This window comes from Zonotrichia leucophrys, chromosome 2 (assembly GCF_028769735.1).
Source record: "Zonotrichia leucophrys gambelii isolate GWCS_2022_RI chromosome 2, RI_Zleu_2.0, whole genome shotgun sequence".
Taxonomy (NCBI): Eukaryota; Metazoa; Chordata; class Aves; order Passeriformes; family Passerellidae; genus Zonotrichia; species Zonotrichia leucophrys.
The window spans coordinates 25,122,832-25,149,856 of NC_088171.1; the positions used below are offsets into that span (position 1 = coordinate 25,122,832).

Below are 27,025 nucleotides of genomic sequence, written 5' to 3' on the forward strand. Positions count from 1 at the left end.
TCCCTTTCTTACAGGCCTGTGCTGCCCACTGGGGTCTCGTGACCACAGAAGCCTGCAGTAATAGAGGATGGATGTGAAAATTAGGCAAATAGTTTGTGACTAGTGATTGTCCTGCTAAAATAGTGCTTCTTATGAGATGTTGAGTTATGTAACTCAAAAACATGACAAGGAGCCTTAGTATATTAAAATAATTTTCTAAATGTGTGTTTTGTTTCTGGAGATTCTTATACTACTTGTCAATAAATTGCATGGTATTTATTTTTTATTTCAGATGATTCAGTTACTCATTTAGAAACACATAACACTGTATAAACACCAGGTGTCTGATGGATGGTTGCAAGTGCTTTAAAAATTCTTTGCAATTAGATGGATCTAATAGAAAGTCCTTCATACAAGACCAATTAAAATTAGTGGTAATGTATAGTTTTGACAAAAGCTTTTTCCTGCATGAAAGGCTACTTTTTCCTCCCCCATTATTCCCACTTGTTGTCTACATGTAGATGTGTGGGAGAGATAGGAAAATCATGGTGACTGGAAAATCTATGTCCTTGGGAGGTGCAAGGTGGAGGGGACTCCAGCCTCCCTCATTTGTTGTTGTTTTCCTGTTTGTTTGTTTATTTGTTTGTTTTAATTTGAAAGGAAGGTGTGTTATTGGCTAGATTATTGAGCCATGAAGATAATTATTCAGGTATTTGCCAATACTTTTAAGATTGTTTTTTAAATATCTCCTGGAATAATTTCTGAATTTCTATGAAGAAGGTGGGGGTTTTATTCCCTCAATAAAAATCGTTTTGCTTCTCTTATTTTAAAATATAAATATTTTAAATTCAATTTCAGGAACATCCCATAACAATACAATGCACATGTTGATTTAATATAATTTGCCTTTCAGAATTTATTGGAGAAAGCAATGAAATTTAATTCCTTCACAAATTTACTATGAGACCACATATTCAGTATGTTGAATAAAAATACACATTTATTGCTATGTAACTCTAGAATGATATTTTGGGAACAAGAATTGTAAATAAAATTAGTTGTATAGCTACTTATAAAAGTAAATTACTGAGATGAGAAGGGAACCCTTCTTGGTTTCCTGAATGGTCTGTAAATATTCATAACTGGGAGAGGTCTGACTTTAGTCTTAAGTGTTTAAATAGCAAATGGTGCAAATGCATCCTTACTGCAGACTTTAATTTGCTATGGATAAATCTATATTCAATTTCTGTTGTAAAAAATTGCAGCTAAACTGTATAGTAAAAGGGCACTTAACTACTGGGTGCATGAATTCTTAGGATCATTAATTATAATTCAGGTAGGATTGGGAATCAAGGCAGGTGACAGGGATATTCTGGGGAGGAGGTTTTGTTGGTTTTCTGAACTCATCTCAGTCTTCTACAGATACCTTTAGCCATGTCATTGTTCCCTTCTGCCCTGGATTAATTTCTAGGTATGCTGTGGACCCCAGTGTGTCACACTGGGAACTGTGTAATAGGCAGCTTGATGTGATTTTAATTGCAAACTGTAATATCATTTTATCTGGTCTGCAGCAGGGTGCTGTTATTCTCTCTTGGAACAACCTGCTTTTCATTGCTTTGCAAGCTGATTTGTTACTGATTTCAGAACTAAATCTATAAGAAGAAAAAATATAATCCTGATCAATAATAATTTCTTGGAGGAGACAACATTGTGTGATGAAATTCTTATGGAAATAATATAACACTCTGAGCAGAAGGTTCTTTTGAAGACAATAATACTGAATGGGGAATTTTTTTTTTGGTGGTATGCTTGCACTATACTGAAAATCCTTTTTTTTTTTGGCCAGTAACACATACAAAGCACACCCTACAACATCAGCATAAATAAAAATAGTAGATAGCACATTTCACACTGGAGATAGCAGTTCAGATCAGAATCCTGTTGTGTCAGCTCTTCTAGAAACAGAGAGGAATAATCTGTTTCATTATATGGTCTGGTTGACAAATCTTTAAGACAAGGATGCACACAGAATCCTAGGCAAAAATGAGAACTGAGCCAGATATTTGCAGCTCTAGAATATGGCTTAAAACATTTATCCACATTCCTTAAACCAAATAAAAGTTGTCAATGAAATTTTTTCTACATTAAAATTATCAAGAATAGAGAAAGCATGGAAACATATCAGTTTTACTGAAATGTTGACTATATTGGAGAAAAAGAACGGAAAGGCATTGTTCTGACATTGCAAAAGTGCTTTCATTTTTACCCCAGAAATGGTTTTTATTGTGATCTTTCCTTTGTGTGTCTTTAAAAAAAAAACTAAGGTCACCTGACAGAGGCATACAATTTACTGTTTTAAAAATTGGATTGTTTAATTTTTATTTGACTTTTGTTCCCTGTTTGAGATCAAACCCATTGCCTTTCCTGGAAAACTGCAAATTTGGGTTTTGTCTTGAAGAGCTCACCACAATCCATTGCTCAGAGCTAGAAATACTTTTTTATTGCTTTGCTTTTGCTAGCAGAAAGCAGTTTCAAAAGCAGCCAGGTTTCTCAGCAATCACAAATACAGGAGGTGGTCTCCTTTGGTTTCTGCTGTCCTTGGGAATTGGAACCTGTGGAGGTTCCAGCATGATGGATGGGCTGTCCACAGGGTGAGTGGTTGGGAGCTGCCAGAGACAAGGAGCTGTGGGACTGGTGGCCCCAGCCCTGCCCACGCTGAAGGCTGTGTCAGCATGCAGAGGCAGATGTTGCCAGCTGAAGAGAATTTATAAACAAGGAAATTATCTAGTGACACAGGGTGTGCTTCTGGCTGCAGCATTACTTGATGGATGTCTCTTTAATAATCTGTTGGCTGTGGCTGTGCTGGGACTGTGCTGACTTGCAATGTGGCAGGCATTCTGGGATGGCATGTTACCTTTTTTCAGTATCTGACCCAACATCTCAAGGACTTAGGAAGTCAGCCATGAATGGAAATTCTAATGGAAATTCATTTAGTCCTTTAAGTCTGTGCTGATCAGGAATTCCTGTGGAAACCTCCTGCAGTGCACTCCTGTTCCAAGTTTGCTGCTACTGAAGTAAAACCTCTGTGCTGGCCAGGCTAGCTCTAGAGCGTGTCCGAAGTTTATTTCATTATTCACTGCACACATTATGAAATATTTTTTTTTTAAGTTATTGCAAATTGTTGTAGATTGCAATTTTTGCAAAGTGTGAGCTAGTAAAATTTATGTCTTTGGGTGTGACATATTAAGTGTCTAAAGTTTTCATATCAGACAAATGTGAATTTCCAACAAGCGATTTATTATCTTGGACTGGAATAAAAGATCTTGTAGGGAAGAAAATGAAACATAGCTTTCAACTGATAAATATTTAGTCTATATATTAAATCTTAGCATAGAAATTTTAGTAAGTAGCAAATGTAATAATTCTGTAATCCTTAAATCACTTAGTATTGGTTCTTATTTAATTGATTTATTTATTTGGAACTCAGAAGAAACAGAATGATGTTTTTAATATTGACTGTATATCCTGATACCGTAAAGGAAACAAAGTAATTGGATGCCTGAAAGAAATGAAGCAGTAAGTCTGCTTTTTTGTTTGTAGAGGGCTACAAAACCGAGTACAGTGACTCCTTTTCATCCAGCTTTTAAAAATTCCTTACAAATGCACATACTTGTATTCAGTCCTGTTACTCATCTCTCTGTTGTGCTTAAACTGGGATATGTTCTTTGGGGTGTCTGTTGGTTACCCATTGATAAGTCAATTCCCATTTTCTTTCCCTGTTGACCTATGGATGGTTGAATGTCTGTGCATTACTGTATGTTCCTTATACTATCTATTTGTGCATTCACACTTAAGATCCTACTGGAAGAAAATTTGCAGAGTAGCATGAACTTTTTGTAGGAATTTGTGGCAGTCCATGTGAGAGGATGAGTCCTGAATAGAAGCACCAGCAACACATAAATGTGACGTACCTGCTTCATCCTTGTGCAGGTGTGCGACTAATTATTACCTGTTCAATGTGAACAAATATGTTTAAGACAGCTGAGCAGCTGTTCAGACATTTTCTTGGGAAGAAGAACGCATTTTACATGGGCCTGACAGATGCTGATGACAGATTTGGGTGCCTCTGAGGGCTGACTTATAGTTGTGTCAGGAGGACTGCAGTGGACAGTTGTTGGAGGATTTGATGCAGGGGTGGCCTGATCATCAGAAGGGTGCCTACCTTCAAGCTGGAGAGAAGCATTCACTGCTAGATATGCCTGACTCAGAGAATTTACTTGAGCATCTGCAAGCATGTGTGTGCTCGATGTAAGGAGGCTGGGAGCTGTTGCTGGTTGACTGATCTCAAGCAGCAGGCAGGTTGCAAAGGTGATATCCTTGAAATGCATTCTGTGATTTATGAGCTGACCCAAAGAGAATCCCCATGAGAAGCAGCATGGCTTTTCCACTGGAGCTCATGAAGGGTGATAGTCAGCCTTTATACTTCTTGACTTCATTTTTCTGTGTGTTTGGTGTTTATTTCGTTTTCTTTATGCTGTGGCATTTAGTTTGACTGACACTTTCAAATATACAATAATTGAGATCTGTGCTCTTTAACCTTAAAGAAGAAGCTGTAAGCTATTTCGATTAAATTCCAATTATTTGGAACAGGTGTTGGATCAGGGCTGGGGGAGGGGAGGAGGGGCAGGGGAATAAACTCCATTTAAAATTCCAGGCAAAAGGCAACTGAGGAGTATGTGACCAGGGGTTGCTTAAAGTTTTTCTCTGGCTTGGAGCTGATGCAATAGCTGGTGCCTGTGGCTGTGTGCACTTTGGATCTTCTTTTTCCTCTTTTCTTTTTTGGCTACTACATCTTTTACATTGTTGATGTTTCTTATAATGCCATGTGTACATTTTACTCTATTGTACCAGGCATCTTAGCTTTTCTTCCCCCATAACATTGTTTGTACACATTTTTGGGGGTTTGAGTGATATTGTTTTTAAGAGCTCTGATAATCTTCTGAGTTTGAAGTTTTATGCAAATGTGATTACTAACTCAATGTCACTGGGTGATTCTGCATAACCACTTAGAAAATGAAGAAAACTTACAAATTTTTGAGGATGTTTTAGAGAGTAGCAAGTGCAGGTGTTGGCAGCTTGGTGATTTAGAATATACTGCTCTGGCTTTTTAAAGTGTCCTATACAGCTTTGAAGCCTTTTAAATGTGTCCATGCTGTCCCTAGCTGGGGCCAGGTCTCTATGGTGCATTTATCTTTATCTATTCAGTGCCAGTATTTATCTGCTCAGTGGCAGGCACTGCCAAGTTCTGCTGTGGTATTTTGTGGTGGTGTTATAGGAAACTTTTTATCCTTACACTGTGTGAGAAGTTTTTCCTTTATTTTATAGTGTAGATCTGTCTTAATCTGAAACAGTCCTGCACAGACCAAATCACTTTATTTGCCTTAGTAAATTTAGTTTCTGTGGTGACAACTGTGATGACGTCTGTACCAAGAAGGAACAGAATACAGAATACAGTACAGAATAATACAGAATACAGAAGGAGTTTTGCAGGAACGCACATTATGTGTTGTTAATTGCTCTTGGGATTGTACTTGTGGTGCCAGCCATGAGTGCTTGAAAAGTAATGAGAAGCCAATCCATATTTTTCCTTTTCCAAGGGCTACTGGGTGATGAGTGATACTAAAAGTTTGGTTAGCAGAGTAAGTCCTTATCTGTCTTGAAATTTTTGCTCTGTGAGAGAGCAAGTACTGAAGGCGACTATCATCTTTCTAGAATCAACCAAATAAAATCATGAAGCACTATAATTTTTCCTGGTTTAGGACAAAATCATTCAAACTGGGGGTGTTTGGTCTCTCTTACTAAGGTAATCTGTTAAAAGGAACTTTCCATCGGTTACAATGGTTTATTTGTGTCTAGAGGTTTTTTCTTTGTTGGTTTTTTTGGTTTGTTGTTTTGTTTTGATTTTTTTTGGTGAATTGATCTGGGGAAAAAGGATAGCCCAAAAATACATATGTCTTAATCTCAACAAGACTAAAATGGACTCACAATTTTTCTGTTACTTTTAATGAGAGTTTTTTTCCTCTACACCCAGCCAGATGCAAATAACCAAGAAGGCAGGGGGCGTTTTCTGAACGTCATCAGTCTCAACTTTTCAGAATGGATTTATGGGAAATTTCACAAGACAGAGAGTACACCCTTGGTAATTCTTTCAATCCCTTCAATATAAAGCAGAGGAAAAGAATTATGATATGGATTTCTGTACTGTTCAACCTGATGACATTTGCAGTTATATAGATTCAACGCTCTTTGTACTTCTCTGGAGTTGAAATTCTTGAACCATATTTATGATGGGTGAACAAGGTTTGAGTACTTAAATTTTGCTTCTGTTGATTTAAAATTGTTGGCTGTGATGAAAAATAGCAATTAGCTTTGTCATCCTAATGTCAAATATAGAAGTCTCTCAGACCTATCTCCAAACTGGGATTTGATTCATGCTTTGTCTTTGACAAATATGAGACCACATATTTGGGTTTTTTTTGCACTGAGGTAGATGCCAGAGTAGAAATAATACTGAGTGATTTTCTTTGGTGTAGATACACATCACTGAAACTTTGGAAAGTATGTAAACAAGATAAATTATATAAGTTTAAGAATTTAACATGGAGTTCTGGATACAGCTGCATTGTGCTATCACCATCCCTTTATCCAGGCTCACTTACATGCTTAAAATAATGTGAGGACCACCTGTTTCACCTTGCTTCAATTCACTTACAGACTGTTTTCACTACAGATATTGTCATTCCCACTATCAGCTACTAGATGGGGTTCAGAAGCAAATTCCAAATAGAGACATATGTAAACTCTTACAAATTTTTGACTAGAGACCTCAAGCCTATCTCATCATGGAACAGTCATATTTGAACAGGGATGTTGAACAAGTGGCAAGAAATGCTCTGGTCTTCACAAAAGTGAAATGATTATATGAGAGACTTCAGCTTCTCATTTTCCTTTATGACTCCTTTTTCATAGAATTTCTGTGCCTTTGTTTTTCCAACTGGTCTTGTCACCAGTGCTTCCATTTTGACCTGCTGCAACTAGACACCATGTCTTGCTCTTTTATTTGTAGTTTTGGGCATCATTTGTGCTGTCTACCCTAAATTCATGTAAGACTCCTGATACCCTCAATTGTCAGATTTAGTAGAATTTACACTTGCATCTTTTAAAACCAATGTTTTTTAAGATTCACTGTGTTCTTTTGGATTCCCCACTGCCAGGATCTACAAACATGACATGTAAAAGTTTGCTGGTCTGTATAAAATAAGGAGCTTTTGTGGGCTGAGTGTTCAAATAATGTGATGGTGGTGATGAGTAGAAAAGCAGAAATCCAATTTAAAGGAAGAGGTTAATATACTGACCATGGTGTGGTGGGTTCATCTTGGCCCACCACTAACTCAGTCCCCCTCTTCAACAGGACAGGGCAGAAAATACAATGCCAAGGCCTGGCTGTTGAGGAAGTCGGGGAGACTGGCCACTAGTTACCATCACAGCAAAAAGCAGACTTGGCTGAGGAAAATTATTTTAATTTCCTGCCAGTCAAAGTAGATTTGTGTGGTGAGAAGCAACAGCAAATTAAAACAAGATGTTCCACCATCCTCTTCCCAGGTTCATCTTCCATCCTTCCTTCCTGACTGATCTACCTCACTCCCCACCCCAAGCAGCACAGCAGGATGGGAGGTTGTAGTCAGTCCATAGCACATCCTCTCTGCTCTTCCTTCCTCCTCACACTTTTTCCTTCCTGCAGCTTGGGTCCTGCCCATGGGCTGCAGTGCAAAATCTTTATTTATTTGTATGTTTCTGTGCTCTCTGCTTTGGGTCTTATATTTTAATTGGTTCATAAAAGAACCTGAAATCCGACAATGGATAAGATATTATATTAGGCCATTTAACAGCTGGAAATTGTACTATTATCAAAACTGTAACAATTTGAACATAGCTGAGTTGCCTCTTTCTACCTGTTTTCAGCTATAAAGGCAATAGTACATTGGAATTTCTGCCTAGGTTAGTCTACTTTGTGCTTTGTTACTTTAATTTTCTTGCAGATTAAAATTGGTAATGTAGCCAAACAATTCTCTAAAGGTCCCTCATCACATTTTAAAGTAAAATGAAATATTTACCCCAGAAATATTTTACATGTGAGTATTTAAATATAGTATGTTATTCCTGATGTGGAGTTTTTTTGGTGTGGCTCAGTGTGGAGGGCTGGTTCTCCAAAGAGATGGGACACAACTGTGGTTAGCCACAGCCCAAGTTACCTGGATTACCAGGGTAATAATGGTACAGACTGAACTGACAAATCAGTCTCCACTTTGATCAAGTATGTGGGGCTCAAAAATACATTCCCTATCATTGTTTATCAAATCACTCACATTTCTCCATGAAACTTTAACTTCTTGGCTCCTGGAACAGGACTGATGAAAGCCTAGGTGTGGTCTGATTAATGGTTTTACCATTTGCTTCTGCCCTTCCTGTCTGCATCTGTGGTTGTCTCTTGTGTTATCTATCCTGAGATTATAAAATCTTGGGATTTTGTAATCTCTTTGCCCAGCGGGACTTTCGTTCTCCACCTTCAGCTCCCAAAGCTTCATTCTGCTCCTTTACTCCCTTTGGTCAGAAATTCTTTCATTCTTATCCTTTTAAAAGTTGGCCTTTTGCAGTATTTTGTTTTTAAAGTGTACTGCTTAGTAATTTATCTCAAATGAGAGCAAGAAGATTCTGTTATGAGGTAATATACAATGGATTGTGGTATGGACAAAGAATGTCTCTAAGCTGGATACTAGGATAAAGTAGCCTAAGTTGGGTCAGTTTTGTGCATAACATTCCTCCTGGGAAGTTACTTTGGATAAATCAAAAGAAACTAAGGTTTTGATCTGTGAAATTTAAGTGAAAGATGGGAATATAACTGCCTGGTAGACAAAACTAAAGATAAAATCAGTAATAACAGTAGTCTGACGATAAAAGCATTGACAGATTTAAAATAAAATTTAAAAAATCTAATGAAAAGGATTTGTGAGGTGCCAGAATTGAGGTTATCTGTTATAATTCTGCTACAGATCCATTCCAGATTAGCAAAATCTCTCTCATGCCAGATATCTTTAAATAGTCTTGCCTTTACAGGCACATACATTACTGCTCCTCAAAGCATTTATTTATTGATGGGGGCTGTGAAAAGGCAAGAAAATTAGATTATCTGTTATGTTAAACACATTTCCATATTGCTGATGTTTCATTGTACTGCTTAAGCTCCCAGTAGGAATTTTATTTTGTATTTTAAAGAAACATTGTTTTCAAGCAAAAGTTTGGAGAAGTAGCAGTTTTTTAATTCTGACAGTCTAGACTATTCCATATGACCTAAGGACAAATGTTTTTTGGAAACCAAACATTATGCTTTGCTTTTCCTATTGTGTTTTTCCTTTCAGCAAAGAAAGGATGCACAAAGATAGGTTTTGTGGGTTTAGGAAACAGATGATAGCATGCAAAGCCCCATGTTTATATGCACTGTGGTGTTTTGACCTTTATTTAATGGTGTTTTTTGAAAACTTCAGAGCAGGTCGGTGAAGGGTGTGCTCAGTGTTTGAGGTCAGCAAGTGAAAACAGGCAAGGGTCATCTGCCCCTTATTGTGTGTGTGAGGGTGAGGGTTTGTATCTATTTATTTGAAATTTTCTTAGCTGGTCTTCAAAGGAGCTAAAAGAAAAAAAAAAAAAAAAAAAAGAGGCAGCATTGTCTAATCAAAGCTGCTCAGTCAACTAATGACGTCAAGTAGTAACCTTAACCTTCACTTTCTCACCGTGTTTCCTTTGGACTATAAGCTATTTAACACAGCTAAAAATTACCTCATCCATCATAGCAATGTAGCCTTTTTCTGTGCTTCACTATGTAGTGGGTTTATCAGCACTGGGCATGGGAATGAGGTAGAGAATAATTTCTTCTTTAATTGACTTTGCAGATTGGAATGCTGGTGGGAGAGGGGCAGCAATGGGCTGTGCAGGCACCAAGCTGGCACCCCAGCTTGTCAGCTCCCTGTGAACAAGAGTGCTTTAATCACTGCACAGACCGGCTGCAGGGTGTGGAAAAAATGCATTCAGTGCTGCAGTTGTGTCTAACATGAATTTTGAGCTACAGCAGTAATTTAGAATAGAAACACAACCTGTGTGTGGTCACACTCCGTGCTGACTTGGCTGCTGTGTCTGAGAAAGAGGATTGCACTGGGTGATGAGAGCAGGTGTCAGGTGTTATCATGGGGAAATAAAAGCACTTATTACCTTGTGGTGGGATTTGTTCATATGACCTTGCTGTTGGGAAGAATAATTTTGCTTTCTGGTATAATTTAAACAGCATGTCACTTCTTCCTGTTGTTTCCAGTGAAAGTAATGAGGCTACGTAGGATACTGAGGTGACCTGATGTGCACAGAGATAATTAGAGCAGGTGTCATTCTCAATTCAATTCTCAATATTGTAGAGAATAATGTGGTATTGCTTTTGTGAAAGGGAAGCTGGTAATTGTCAAATACTTAAAAATTAACAGTTAAATGGCAGTTGGCAAATCCTTGCAGTAACAACATCTTTTTTTTGCTGTTTTTCTTGTTGCTTATGCCAGTCTAGAATATGAGAATCACAGATTTGTTTTTTCCTCAGAATATGGCGGCATGGGTTTGGACTTCTCCTATAATATTGCAGTGGCAGAAGAGCTGGGAAGTATCCGTTGTGGAGGTATTCCCATGGCCATTGGAGTGCAAGCGGGCATGGCTACCCCTGCCCTTACAAGGTAATTTTCAGAAACTTTGGTTTAGCCTAAAACTAAATTGTCATGAGTAGAAAAAAACAAAAAACAATACTGTGTAGATTTAATGCCTAGTTGCTACTCAGTAATGCCTGAGGAAAGAAACTACTCTCTACTTCTCCCAGTTTGCTTTAGGGGAGAAAATACTTTCTCTTTTTTATTTTTTTTTTTGATGCTAGAGTTATATTGATTAAATGTTAAAACATAAACCTTGTTGAGTAGTAGATGATATGTTTAAAAACTTGAAATATTGGTACCACAATCAATGAAAAAAAATTAATTCCAGAATCCAGTTTGTTCGTGTTTGTCTTTTTTCTTATATCCCAGTGCAGTAATACCAAGGCTGCATTTAGTTGTAAGGATTAGGATCAGTCTAATTCTGCTTTATAATTTACTTGCTCTTTTTCCAGCTTTGCAAGGTGTCAGTCCTAAAGTTGTAGCACATATATCATGCTTCCTAAATATGCCCATTCTAGGCTATTAATAGTTTTTCTTTTTCTCATCATCTATGTCAGTATTCCCATTTTAATCACTTACTATCATTTAGGCTTCTGCATTTTCTTAATCTGATTTGTTATGGTTTTTTCCTCCACCAATAAAAGTTACCAACTTCTTCATGAAGAAGTTTTGCAGATATTCTGTGTTAGAACAGAAATTCTTAAAACTAGAGTGGGGCAACTGGCTGATCCAGCAGTTTGTCCCTGGAATATGGATACACCTAAAATTCTGGAAGATGAGGGTAGGAATTAAATTCTAATAATTATGTTGAAATTGGAAATTTCTCTGCACTAAACAGATATACAAGAAGGGAAGTTGTACTCAGATGAATATTTTAGGGATTTTTTGATAATTTTTAGGGGGTTGTTGACTTTTTTTTCCCATTCTGAATGGAAATATCTGTAAATCTACTGAAGAATCTGGAATATAAGCTCTATTCCCTTGACATTTGCTTATCTTGCTGTATGTGTGACTTTGGAGGTCTCATCTACTACAGATTTTTCTTAAAGTTTTCTTTTTTGTGTAATGCAACAAAAGCTTGCTAAATGCATGAAGTTCAGTATGCAACAGTGGCTTAGCTATAGTCCAACTGAGTATAAGAACAGTATTTTAAAAGACTTCAGACAGTACTACCTTGACCCCATGACAGCCTTTTATTCAGGGGTTTAAAGAAAATCTATGGGTAAAGAAAATGAGAATTTGTTCCATTGCAGTTTTTGGCCTTCTGTTACTCTGTTCTGCTGTAGTAAAACAGTGAAATTATGCATATTTGTGCTAGTGAAATCCTAAAGTGGAAGTTCTTGGAAAATAACAGTGAAATTGTTGTTAACTTGACGAAGTCTTTAATTGAGTTTGTATCTGCATTATTGAATTTTTCCCCCACTGCTGAGCCAATTCCACTGGCTATTTATACAGTACAACGCCCCCCACACACATGTAAAAGTGAAACTTGGTAATGAAAAGAGAAAGCGGGTTGCTACAGGAAATTTTGCCTGCGTGCCTCTTTACCTCATGCTGTGTAGTGGGAAGACCAACTGCTTGTCCTGGGCCATGGATTCAAATGGCACTCGTGTCCTGGGTGGTTTCTTTAAAAGTATCTGTATACTGTGGGTATCCTAAACATGTTCGTAGAGATACGTCAGATTTTGCATCTTGGCTGTGCGTTGTTGCACAAATCAAACAATGATGTGGGAATCAACCACCAACCCCTAAAAAAGCCTCTTTTGGCTTTCATAACCTTGGGCTTTGTTCAGCATTCATCCAGCACATATTGAGTGTACCTACAAACTAATTCCATGAATGTGATTCCTGTAATTCCCAGAATCCCCTAAGTGAAGCAGGGGATTCTGGGAATTACAGGAATTTCTAAATCTTTCTGCAGGATATAGATATGTAATATATAATACAGGAATCTTTCTAAATTTAAGAACTAAATAGAAAACGCTTTGTCCGCAGTGATCTGACCTTTGATGGTTTGGAACATCACTTTCTGCCAGGTCTTTCAAATGCATTCAGATATAATACTGCCCTTCTTGCCCACAAATAGAGTGGAGAAAGCAGCTCCTAGCTGAGGCAGTGAATGATAGGCATTTCCCAGTTTATGGACATGCCTGTAGGGTGTCACATCTGTAGTCATACCAAATCAGTGTAGAGCTGCTTATCTCAGCAGTAGGCAGTGAACTTTACTTTTTTTCCCCCGTGTTGTTTGTAGGCAAATAGTAAGCAAATTTAAGATGGGTAGAATTTTGCAAAAGTGGCATATTTTTAACACAAGACCTAGCAGCTGAGCAAGAAGCTAGCTGTCTCCTGCAAGGCAGAGAGACCCACCATCTTCTGAATATAGTGTTGCCCAACTTTTTTTTTTTTTTTTTTTGATTGCAAAATAACATCTTCTATAACCACATTTTTGGAAGGAACTCAACTGTTTTCTGGAACTCAAAACAAAGAAAGACATCAAACCAAAAATATTATTCTAAGCAAAGTCTTGCTGTGAAAATCCTCTGTTGAAATGCTAAAGGTTAGCGAAGTTTCAAGCATTAGAAAGCATTGCCAAAAATCACCACTATCTGCTCTCATAATCTGATTTTCCATGTTGATGGTTGGACTGTTTGGGTTTTTTTTTTTGACTGATGAATATGCAGCTATGGGTAAATCTAAATCTAAATCTAAATCATATTTGATCAAGCCCCATGGAAAATTAAAAATCAAAGTTTTCTGCCTAACAGACATGGATACTTTGTTCCAGTATGCTAGAGGAAGGAGTAGGCACTCCAAACTTACTTCTTGTATTTATTTAGGGCTCCCCTGTGATTTTCAGCAGGGACAGGACTAGGAATTAAGCTCCTTGTGCGCACCAAATGGAAGTGTCTGCCAGATCCCAGTCTGTTCCCTGGCTGTCCCACATCCTTTGTGCCAGGGTTGGTTGGAGGGGATGACTTAGTCTTAGTTTGAATGGCACCATTCCTTTGGAAATACTGGGACAATGTTTTAGAAGGAGGCCCCAGGAGCCTAAGGAGATGAGTGGTGATGATGTGCTGAGAAGCCTCACAACAAAGAGGAGGCTGAGGAGGAACTTGAATTTATGGATTCCTGGACACATAAGACATTTCATGACCCAAGGAATTTTTCAGTCACACAAGAAAGACCATGAACTCACCATTCACACTGCAAGAAGAAATCAGTGAATCTTAATTAGGTCAAAATCAAGCATGAAATGAGATGTAGCATATCTTGGATGGATACAGTCTTCTAAACAGCAGGAAAACAGTGTGTGCCTCTTAACTGAATTTAAATACAGCCAAGTGAATTTTTGTGTTAAAATACCATCCAGTGTTTGCTGTTTCCCTTTTTATTTTTGTGGAGATAAAAGAATAGCTGGAAGAAGCATTAATGGATTTTACTGAGTGATTTAAATGTAGATGTGAAGTACAAATAATTGAAATACAGGTCTTTGCAGATGGTGGCCATCACATGTCAAAAGTTTTCAGTCACCACTAAAACCTGGCAAAGAGATGGTGCAAGAAAACAGACCAGGTCCTCCATCCTGGTGGTTGCAGAGTAGTGCAGGAGCATGAGAGGAATCCTCAGGGGTTATGTTTATTTAGATCTGGAACTTTTACAGCAACAGTCATGTAAATTTTGGCCATCTAGACCACAAGTTTCTGTGGGAATAAGATGCCTGAATACTTTTTAAAACTTCTTTGAAATGATTGTGACTGCACTTGTGGTGAAGACTGAATCACAGCTCTGGAGGGTATTTATTCTATCTTTTGGCTCTAGGACAGCTTTTACCCAGTCATAGGAAAATTTGTGGGTAGAACAAAATTTGTAACTAACTTCTAATAAAATTTACCTTCATAGGGTTTTAATATCGTATCTTTTTTTTGTTATATTATTGCAGGTTTGGTTCTGATGAGTTGAAAAAACAATTCCTTGTACCAACTATAGCTGGTGATTTTGTGGCTTGCTTGGGAATCAGTGAAACTGGAGCTGGGTCAGATGTCGCAAGTAAGTTAACCTAGCAAACAGTCAGTTTTAGACAGCCTGATGTTTTAATGGAAATAATCTGTTTTTCCTGACCCTTCACTTTGCCCCATCCTTTGTATGAAACAAAAGGAAGGAAAGTCTGGTGTGGTGAGTGCAAAAAGTAACATTCCAGGAATACAACACATCCTTCTCATGCACCCTGTAGACTGAGCACAACAGATTTCGTGGTGGCCCCAGTTTTCTTCTAGTGCTGTCCTGCCCTGTCCAGGCTCACAGCTGGCAGGAGCACTCCAGCACCTCATCATCTGCACAGCCACATTCAGTCATGCAACTCTGGATGTACTGACAGGAACAGAACCTGTTCAGCTGGACTAGAACTGGGGCTGCCTTGACAAAGACCTCTCCACTGAATGGGGGAAAACTGCAGAGCCTCTCTGATCTGAAAATGGTGGCATCACTTTCAGAATGATTTCCCCTTGTTCATTCTTACCTCACCTCAGTCCCCATTCTGTCATTCCTGTGAAGAAAAATATCTCTCAATTGGTGATTGCTTTATTTAGAGCTAATGAAGAATTTGCAATGTCAAATCTATTATCTTTATGATTTAGTTACTTTACATGCAACTGGGTTTTTTTTTTGTTTAGTGCAAGAATATGTTTAGAAACCAGGACAAATGAAACTATTATTCTGAGGCATCTGAGGCAGTAAAAAATTTGAAAAATTAAATCAACACAGATACAGTAGAAAAAGAAAATATGTCTCCTCTGATGATGAACCATGGACTTCACAGAAAAGGGAATGATAAGTGACCACTTTTAGAGGTTTGCTTGTTGGACAGAGCCTGGCCAAGTTGACCTTATTGTGTTCTTACAAGCTTGCCAATGCATGACAGACATTTTTTATCCAAGGAATCCTATATCCATCTCCATGAGCAAACTCCTGTTGTTTTTTCAAGGCAAACAGATAAACATCCAGTGCTCAAGCAAGGTTGCAGCAGGTAGATTTAAAGAATGTTAATGTGGATAATGAAATAATGGCACTAAATCTTCCTGCATATTTTATTGCTGTTTTCCTTTCTGGGTTAATTGAATTTATTCATAAGAAGAATTCCATAATTTTAGTAGACATGTTTATTAAATATTACTTATTAATAATACTTAATAATTATAAACAATAAACTTAAAATATTAAATTTCATTATTATTTAAACTGTATTATTGCTTATTATAATTTAAATATTATTAGGATTTAAATAATAAAACTTATAATAGCACCTAATAATTTGTATATTAATTATAAATTTGAATTTTGCTAATATAAGAAATGTAACATCATTTATTTTAATAAACGCCTCTCTAGTTTAATTAGATTATCATCAGAAAATTCTAAATAGGAATTTAATTTTTTTGATGCAGTGTTCCAGATAATAAATAACATAAATATTCCTTGAACAACATCTTGTTTATCATCTAGTTAAAGTGGTATGATACACTTAGATGAATGCAGTTAAAAACCAATTTTGAATCAAAGAGGATTATCTACTGAATCTATGCTGCAGCTTGGAGACACACTGCAGGATGAAATGAAAATACTTTTTCCCCTGTCCTGGAAGATTTGATCCCTGATATAAATGCCAAATCCAGTTTACAATGCTTCTGAAGGACAATTAAAGGGACAATTTAGGTATGAGCAACAATAGTTTGCGTTCTGAGTTGCACCATTCTGCGCCATGTCCAGATGGCCCAGCTGTAAAGCAGAGAAACTGCACTTGGTGCTTCCTTTTGTTGCTCATGCCATTGGGATGTTTGTGTCCCTAAGAGAAGTGAAGGGACATGGCGGCTGTTCACATGGGAAAGTCAGGGATGTGCTTCTGCCATGTGAGCCAGTGTATTTTAACCTGAAGAATGACACAGAGTAAAGTATCTCTAACATTTTTTCCTGCAGTTCCAAAATTACCGAAGGTGATATGAACACAGAAAACAAAAACAATGTTTACATGAGAACTGAAATGTGCCTCAAACTAATTTATTCAGAATTCAATAGAACAAAAAGGACTGTGTATATTAGTCTAATACAAAATTCACGTCAATTTGAAGGAACACTTGTCTGCTTTCAAGTGTAGTAATTTTATATTGTCCATAGTAGTGACCATGTGCACCAAAACTAGCACAGAGCTGGCTTGAGAAGAAAAACAGAACAGTACAGATGGTACAAAAAGTGTCTTTAATTTCAGGATTCTGGTACTACAAAAACATAAACATTTGTGTCAGTTTGAGTGATATTGTCTCATTCTATCTCACCCCGATTCCACAATTTATAGAATGTAATCTGTGGGTATATATAAAACAACATCATGGAAAACACTTTTCTCACACACATCCTCTATCTTCAGGTTATGTTCAGGTATCTGCAGCTAGCAACACTGTTCATGTCTACCTCTTCTACATAAATATCCTGCTCCATTTTCTCTCAGTGGAATCCAGCCTTTCTGCTTTTCTGGATTGACTTTGTCTTTTCTGAGCATAAAACCCCAGAATTCTGCATGGTGTCTGTAATGGCACAAATACATTTCCAACCCTGGCAGAAGTATTACTCTCCAATACATGATGTTACACAACAGCTTGCAGGCTTGTGAATCCTGTGATTAACTGTGGATCATCCTCATTACCAGTTTGCTATTGAAACACTGCAGGATTTAGCAATCACTTCTACTACTTCGTGTCTGAATACTTGTACTTACCATCTTGAATTTGAAAACTCAAGATCATTCCTTTCTTTCTGGGCCATACTTCAGTTGTCTGTGTTGGTGATGTCTCCCAAGTTTGTGTCACAGACAAATTTAATTAGTGTATTCCTGTCCTTTTAAAGATCATTAATGCAAATATTCAGTAGGTTTTGTCCAGAGGCTGATATCCAGGGAGGGACTTAACTAGTACTCTCCCTGCACATCAGAACTTCTTCTTTTAATGTAACCTGGTGCAATTTCTGCTTTGCCAAGTTCCTTATGCGCATTTCCACTTTTGTCCTAATTCTTATATTTTCAAATTTTAACTCATAGTTACCTAGTAGTGTCAATTTCACTTACTTGGGTCCAATAGGATTTTTCTCTAGATAATCCTATTTAGTAATAAACCAGGTTGGGTTTAAATAAGATACCATGGGTAAATTGAATTCTCTTTTATTTCCAAATGTATTTTGAGGCTGTGCAGATTGCCAAAACCAACAACCTCTGTTTTCACTAATTTCAGTCTTTCTTGTAGGTGTTTTGCTTTGTCAACCATATTTGAATCTGTCTCCTGTGAAATATTTCTTTTTTTTAAGTATCCTCTATGTGCCTCATTTTTTTTCCCCATTCTCTTGTCATTTCTATGGCTGAAACAGTTTTGTTTGCCACCACAGTCTTCTTTGATTTTGTTGGTTTTCATCTGCAAGATTTAACCTAGTTCAACCTATTTTAATACTTGTATTCCAAACTCCAAATTGTAGCTTACTTTCATCATTAATCTTGTTCATTTCCTGCAAGTCATTTCCTGGTTTTTGACGTGATTATTCATTCAGTTAGATTTGAAGGTATTTCTTTGAAGTTTTTCCTATGCTGATGAAAATTTAAGATATGTGTTCTTCATACTTTACTTTAAGGATGTGTGTTGCTTATCTTTGACTGTAATATTGACCTTAAAAGTTGAAGCCAACCTTACCTTTAGTCAGATCTATTTGAGTGCATGGCTGGATTCGAGTGCAGTAGAGAAGAAAATTGAGGCTTGAGTTAGTGTGGTTTGAACAGTGATGTGACCAGCCCTCGTTGCTTATAGGGCACCAGCTGTATCATTCACCTCTGGTGATGCCTTGCGCTCTTTCCTAGAAGGGCTTCTCAGAGAATGCTGTGCAAGAGGTTGTGAGAGTCAGTGGTGTGTGCCTGCAAAAATGAGCCTGCTGTATTTTAAACATAAAACTTATGTATTGATCTGATCATCTTTCTTAATCATCTCTAATTAAAGAGAATCAGTTATTCACAAGATCATTTGAAATAGTTGTTTCTCAAGTGTTTGAAGCAAACTGTGAACAATTGAATCTGGAGTACTTGAAGTTTCTCATTAGTAAGGCATTTGTTCTTTAATCTATATTTGGGTGGTTAGGCCCCTGTGACGCCATGCCTGCAAGAACTATTTACATTTGTGGTAACATCACAGTGCTCATTGTTCCTTTGCAGGCCTTCTATGGGACTTCTATCTAATCTCTTCAGTAGCTGTTCCACAACAAAGGGATGCCTGATGTAAATCACTGTGTATGCTCCCATCCTTGTCACACCATTTCAGTACAGTCATATTCCTTATTCCAGCTCTTGCGTGTCCTTCCATTATTATTTAGTCTCCATGTATGTGAGTGTCCAATGTCTGTGTCCATGTATTATGAGTGCCAGTACTTTAGATTACTTAAGCTTCTTGGCATTCATTTTTATACAGATTTCATATTGAGTCCCTTGGACAGATTTGCCACAGTCTTTTTCTGTGTCTGCTGGTTTTATCCACATGATTAACAACTCTTTCCCTTGCTTACATTCCTTTAGCCATAGCTAAATCCCATACTTCCTTATTTTATACCTTATTTAATTTTCTCCCATTATTTTTCTCCTGTGCCTTCTTTAACAAGAAAAATTTTCAGCTGTGCTGACCTCAGTCCCAGTTTACCTCCTAAATGAAGATCAGATACTTGGGTTTGCTTTTGGTTTATGTTTAGAGCCCCAGGGAAGAATGTGCAGGTGCAGACTGAGGTGATTGTGTGTGAAAGTGTAACCAGATGATTTAAACATGCCTGCCCACTCCACTTGGTGTCTGACTCCTACCCTCCAAGTCTATGATCCCCCTTCAGTGGATGGTCTCTCTTGAATTTCATAGTCTTGTTAGATTCACAGGTGCTGTTAGGAGTGTGGCTAGGTTCTTTTATACCATCCCCTACTTACAGCTGGATGTCTGTTGGAGAGTCTTCATTAACTGGGGGCTCTTGTCAAAGTTCAATTGCAGGGAAAAGAAGGGAGCCCTTTGGAAACTCTGCTGGAGGATAAATAATAACTAATGATTCTCTCTGGCTGGCTGTTGCAGGTAGGGCTGTTTGCAGCATGATGTGAACCATTGCAGATGAAAATAAGATTCTTTTTTGCCAGGGTGTATAAATAGCAGGTATTTAGAAGTCCTCCATGTCCACGCACTCATTGCATTCAGACTTGCCCTTCAGTAGCTTACTAGCTTTGAAGGTATTGCAGAAATGTGACCAAGAGCATGCAGGAAATGCATGTTGATTTATGTCTATGCATTAACAGGTACCGAGGCTTGTGTTTGTTTAAGTCATGACTCTGGAATTAATGGACTCCTCAGGACTAAGGCACACAGTAAGAGAAACTGTAACAGATCACCTCACAGTGAAATGCTTCTCTCCCAAGTTTTTGACCACCACATTTACTTAGGAAGTTTTCTGCTCTCATCCACTGGAATGAAGACTCCACCTAAAGGAAGGTGGGAGAAGTGGTCCTGCTTCCCTGGCTTGCCTTCCAAGAGTTTTCCAGACTAGTTTGCCTTATGGCCTGAAAGGGTTATGGGACAGGGGAGTATACGGGAGAACCAAATAGTCTTCTGTCTCGAGAGCAAGGGAATGACCCTGCCAGTCATAACTGGATCGATATACCCCTCCTTCACAAGAATAACCTTTCATTTCCTGTGTTTTGAAATAGATATCAAGACAACGGCCGTGAGAAAGGGCGATGAGTATGTCATAAATGGTGGTAAGATGTGGATTACGTCTGGGAGCCAGGCAGACTGGATGTGCCTCCTGGCAAACACCAGCGAAGGACCTCCCCATCAAAATAAATCTCTCATATGTCTGCCAATGAATCTACCTGGTAATAACACAGAACTCTTTGTCTTCTCATTTGATTTTATTGGTGTTCTTTGTATGCCTAATACAAGCAGGAAAGGTGTTTAACCAAAAATACATCTAGAGAAGTTGTTCAGATACATTTTCATGGCAATGATTCATATCCATATGAAAATAAAAGGATTAAGAGTTTAGAGATTTCAAACTGGGGAAATACCTCTCAGGCCTGGTGGGCTTGCTGAAGAGAATTGTAGGCATATTTAGAGTGTTTCATGGCTATGCTGTGCAAAGGGATCCCTTCACCAGGGCTCTATTACCAGTTAAATTAAAAAAATGGTATAAGAATTAAATGTGAGCTGGAGTGAAAGATTCAAATATCCTGGAAGTAAGGACTTGTTTTTGAATAAGACAAGCAATTCCGCTAAAGACATGGAAGAAATACTTCCTGAGCTAAGACTACCAGTTTCAGTGGCACATCCACACTGTGTCTGTTCCTGAGTAACCTGCAGACCTCACAGAATGCTTGAGTGCTGTATGCATAGAGAACATATCCAGAGAGGATGCAGTTAAGATTGTGCTGGTGGGGATCTTTTGCAGTTTTGATGCCTGTTCAAAAATTTTTAAACCTTTTCAGTTTTAACTCATTTTAATATTCAAAAATATGGAACATATAAATTTATGCTCTATACAATATATAGTATATTTGATACTTAATTTTTAAATTTAATATTTATTTTATGCAAACAAACAGTTTAATACAATTTAATAGTTATTAAATCTAGAATAATATCTATTAATGTATTTATATATAAGATATTTATACTCAGGGCTCTCTTTTGTTCATTCAATTCAGAGTATTTTACACACAAAGTATGTGCCATTATTGGCATTTCACATGTAGGAACACCACAACAGTGAAGGGAATGAATCTATGTTCACATAATGGATTAGACCGAGAACAAAACCCAGGTCCTCAGTGTTGCAAAAGAGGATGATGAGAGCTTCTTAAGGGAATGTCTTTTAAATGAATTTAAGCATGGAGTAAGTCAAGCAAGTGAATTGCCTTGGAATCAAGCAGGTTCTGAGTGAACTGTGAGCTTCTACTACTTCTGCTCAAGCAAGACAGCCTTTGAATGGGTGATCATGCAAGACAGACCTGAGCTGCTCCACTACTTGTGAACTTCATCCTTATTGAGAAGTGATGAGCAAACATGTAACTTGAATTGCTCTGAATTTCCAGGTAAATTCACTATTCAGCCATCTGCTGATAAAAGAATGAAGTCCTTGTGATTTTTCATGGACAGGTCAGAATGCAAATGAAGTACTCTTCTCTGAGATCAGTCTTCCTAAAACAACAAAGCAGCTGACCCACAGATGGTGGCAGATAAAATACACAGAAATTTAATTAAGGTTTTCAGCTACTTGGCTTATTCCAAAAAGACACAAGTTGTCATAGCTCTAGGAGTGGGGAGATGTTAGATCTCACAGCCTACATGCAGACCTTCTTTACCTGCATTAAATAGATTTAGAGTGGAAAATTTGTCTGACACCTTATTCTGATATGCAGAAGTGTAGAAGTCTTCCTAGGAACAAAATTCGTGCCCCTCAAAATGCATGTGTTCTAATTCTTCTGTGATGAACATATATTTATCTCCAAAGGGGTCACAGTACCAAGATTGGTGACCTTTTGAAATGAAGTATTAAGGCTGTTGATTGTGCTCTGTGGGTGAGTCATATCAGAAGTGAGATTTTCAGGAAACTCCATCTGGTTTGATACATCCTAAGGATGTCTGTCTGCTAAAGATTGTGCTCCGTGGAGGGCAGCAGAGCAAGGCTGTACGGGAAGTGTCTGGAGGACATCACGGAATGATGCACTCTCAAACGTCCGGGGATGTATGTGTGTCAAAGCTCAAAAACCGCTGCAATGGAGAGCAAATGTGCTGTGTCTGACTCACCTCTGCAGGCACCAGCCTATATGGCTGGGGAAGAAAGAATCTGCAGTGTATTTTTGCTAAAAATCTAAGTTGTTTTGTATTTATATTGTGTGAGGTGGGGAAAAAAAAGAGAGAGAAAAAAAAATCCAAGTTTGAAAATGAATTACTAATTTCAACAATTGATAGTTTATTGGATAGACAAAGTAGGATTTGCTTCTACTAATTTTAGGTATATATACTCTCTAATCTAGGCTGAAGCAAATCATGGTCTAGATTTGACAGACATTGCTGAATACATTTTTCATAAAGGAAGTTTGGATAACAGCACCATGGACCACAATAAATATCCAAATTAGGTGAATACTCCTCATGCAATAACAATGTCTTAAAAAAGCAGCTGAATTTTTCATATAATGAAAGAGAATCTAGCACATTGCAAAATGTCTGTGTGTAAAGTATATAGACAAATGGCTTGCAGCCCTGATATGGTAACTGTTTTGTCCTCTGGTTTGTCCTCTGAGTCCTCAGATAGCTCTAGGGGAGATTGCAAGGAGGAGTTAATAAGGAGAAGAGCAACCATGAAAAGAGAAAGGGTGTGTTTCTTGGATTGCAATTTAAAATGTGTCTGTTTCCATTTGTAATGGCACTAAATGGTGTCAGGAGAGAGCAACTGCCTTTTTCTTAAGATAGAATACAGGAAATAAAAGAGATTGTCAGAAGGCTGGAGGAATGGGAGAAAATGAAAAATCAAAGATGCTTGGGAAGAACTGCCCAGGCAGAGAAATAGCAATCCATCTCAATGATACTGGTGCAAGTAGCTCAAATGGCTCTGTTACAGTGATTCTAGTAAGTCATGTGCTTGGCCTTGTTAAGTTCAGATTTGTGAGTTATTGCGTGTAATTTATTTAAAACAGATGAACTCCAGGACTTATCTGGGCCAGTAATTTCTACTGCTGCTGGTAATTTCTCATTTGTAGTACCCCTTAGGAAGGGAAGGAAGATAATTACATGAAGGGAGGTTTTGATGCCCCCATAGTGGCCAAAGAGATGATTATGTATGATTGTCTTCCATGGTGTAAAGCATAGCCTCAGAAGGGGCATCCCATGAGACTGATGCAGCTTGGTCTCCTTGTGGGTGAGAACCATGAATTACGAGCAAGTGAAACTGGTCGGGCAGGACAAAGGGGGATGCTGCTGGACCCAGGAAAATTGAACCACAACCCAGTCTGGAAGAATTACAGATAGAAATCATCAGCACATTTAGCTCACTAACCAAGCTTGTAAGAGCTTTCTTCAGTGGTATTTGCTGTATGTGGATCTGGGAAGTAAACAACGGGATTAATTTACCAATGTAATAGTGAACTGGCAGCAGTTTTGCTTTCTTGAGGAGAGACCTTTTAAACCACCCACTAACAAGAGCAGTAAGTGCGTCTTCATGTGGCTGAGGAGCAGTGATTACATAAAGCCAGTTGGCTTTAGACCATACATGATCTCTGCAATTCTCACAGAAACCAAATAACAGTATTCCAGTGGGAAACAATGCTCCTGATTTTATCTGGGCTTCTAAATTGCTCAGTGTATGGTTATTTAGCTATGTTTTTAATATGGAAACAAACCACAAATGATTTTTTGTCTGACTGAGTACAAATTACTGGATAATTTTCAGTTCAAAAGTCAAGAATTCTTATACAGCTGTCCTGATTTTACTCTTGCATTGATCATATATCAAAGCAAGTCTTCCTAATACATAATCTGTTTACAGCTTGGTTGGTGGAGAAAAAATCTTGAGTGGAACTTGTGGAAGTCTATGTTCACAGAGTTCTCAGAGAAGTCTTGGCATTTGTAAATAATGTCAGTATTTCATCTCTGTGAAGAGATGAAAATTTCCATAACCTTATTTAGTGCAGCCAGAGAGAGTAAATTTGAAGGAAATGACTGCCAACTTCTTCTGCCTACAAAACCAAAGTAATTTTCATACGTCTGAAGACCTCCTTTGAGTAAAGGATTATATGTCTGTATTAGTTCGGAAAGAGATATTTTCTGAAAGTTGTGAAGAATAGCAAGATATGAACAAGGACAGAAGAACAAGAACAGTCTGTGTGGTGACCAACCAGGTTCTACTGAGCCATGCCAGAGAGCAGTAGAGGACTGAAAATGAATAAAGAGGAAAATAACAACAGAATACCTTCTCATCACAAAGCTGGTTGGAATAACATGGACATGAGTAGTAAAAAGCTTTGGTTATCTGACAAAGATACATATGCTGAGTTGGAGGACTGTTTTGCTACACATACAGACTTGTCAGATGTAATTAACGTATTATGCACAAATCCTTATGCCTGGTTGTTGTCCTCCTTTTGCTTTTGAAACATTCTTGACTTTCACCCAGAATATTTGAATTAGCTCCAGATCAACAGGGAGACAAAAGCTGAAGACAGGAGAAATGCCAGGGGAAAACAGTGGGTGCCTGTTAAACTCTCGTGGCACAGGGGTGAGCCATGTTTGCATCTGAACAACAGCAGGGAAGAGCTTGTAGCTGTGAAAAAACAAACAGTGGGAAGGAGTCCTGCCCAGGGTGATGAGGTACCTGAACCCTCATGTGGCCAGACCTGAATGAACCAGGTTCATCTTCAACAGACCAATGCACGTGGGGTCAGAGTCAGTGCTGTGTAGAGAGTCTGTGGGGACCCAAACTCTCCTCACAAACATACACACATGAAAACTGAGAGTGATCACTCTACCAGAAAAAATCAGCATAGGCTAGGAAAGGGAGGATAAATGAAGAAGAGAGGGAAGGAACAGGATTTCCAGGAGGAGAAATACTCTTAGCTGCAGCTTAAAATGTAGCTGTTTTTGTCCTTACTGAATATTTGTGTACTGTTTCATAGCAGTGCAGGCGCTCAGCAAATATTGCCAAATTGAATTTCAGCATTTTATTGTAATGCTAGATAAAATTCAAACACAAACAAATAAATATTGCATTGTTTGAAGACCTGTGTGGAGTAAGATTATTATGACTAATAAATATTTATTATTTTGGGGATATAATGAAAAGCGGGACTTTTACATTTAAAGTTTCTGATTTGCTGGTTTAATAAAGTGGAAAAACCTTTTAAAATAGGATCTGGGCCATTTCATTCCAGAATACTGTTATGTTTTTTCTGAAGGTAGATTGCACTGTTGTCTTGGAACATACATTCACATCTGCAGACTTTTCCTTCTGAAAACATTGTATTTGTTCATAGTGCTTATGTTTTTTGTGGTCTTTCTCATGCACCTTTCTCTTCAGGCATTCATGTTGCTAAAAAGATAGACAAACTGGGTATGAGGTCATCGGACACAGCTCAGATCTTTTTTGAAGATGTAAGGGTCCCCTGCAAGAACCTCATCGGTGAGGAAGGAAACGGTTTTACATACCAGATGTTGCAATTCCAAGAAGAGCGGCTGTGGGGAGTAGCCAGTGGTAAGTCATCATTTGTGCTTCTGCAGGGACACAGGGGTCACTCTTTGCATGACTAACAGCACTTTTCTTTTCTTGTAAGTTGCAATGATCTTTTAGGATCTGTTTTCGAAATCCGTCATAGCCTGGATACAGATGACATTCCCTTTCTGTAGAAAAATTCCTTTTTCGCTAAAAAAACCTTAAGCAGAATATGTTTTGTGAGCCATTGCAGATGCTCTTTTTTGCCTTGTTTATTTTTCTTGTTGTTACTCTGGAAAGAAATTGTGGCATCATGTTATGTCTATTACAAATATAGTGCAAAGGCTATCAAAACATCAGCATGAAATAGAAAGATGGTGACTTTTCCTGAAGTACAGTGCATTATGATGCTGATCATGGATTTTAGAAAGGTAACTTATGGCTGTGTAAAGTTAAGTGGCTCTTGCAGGGTGTCAGAGCTTTGTTTTGCAAATCTGTTTTACCTTTGTACACTTTGGACATAAGTGGTACATTCCTTTCCCTGAAGTCATATTGTCACAGAGTTTATGTTACTCAGAACTCAGGCTGTACTCAAATCTATGTATTTGGGTTATATGGATTCTGGATATTCCAGGAAACCAGATCCAAGTCTGGATTGTCTACTTTCAGCCTGCAAACTTTTTCCCTACCCCTCAGTGTTTGGTTCTTTAAGTTAAATAGAATGTGGTTCACAGTAAGAAGATTGGTCCTCTTTAGATTCCAAGGTTGTCTAAATAATGTCACTGTATTCATGCTGCTGTGCATGTCCCAGTCTGTGTGTGGCTGGGGAATTAAGCGTTCTAAGTGGTGTTTTGATTAAGTGAACAAATAAAATCACTCACTGTTTTGGGTTCATCACAGACCAAATATTTTGGACTTCAAATGCCTTTAAAAAAAACTTGTTTATTGAACTAAAGTTCTTAGTTCAGCCTGAGATAAATAGTACATGTGAGAGTAGTTTT

General features: G+C 37.9%; 1 protein-coding gene across 2 annotated transcripts in view; it reads left to right on the plus strand.

The window, feature by feature from the left end:
• Window positions 1-27,025, plus strand: part of LOC135443742 (probable acyl-CoA dehydrogenase 6) — a 74,437-nt gene that overhangs the window by 34,231 nt on the left and 13,181 nt on the right. For both annotated transcript variants that reach the window (XM_064704328.1, XM_064704329.1), the window contains 4 exons: window positions 10,673-10,802; window positions 14,716-14,822; window positions 20,527-20,694; window positions 25,893-26,066. In XM_064704328.1, coding sequence (XP_064560398.1) covers window positions 10,673-10,802; window positions 14,716-14,822; window positions 20,527-20,694; window positions 25,893-26,066 — 579 coding nt within the window. The remainder of the gene's footprint in view (window positions 1-10,672; window positions 10,803-14,715; window positions 14,823-20,526; window positions 20,695-25,892; window positions 26,067-27,025) is intronic.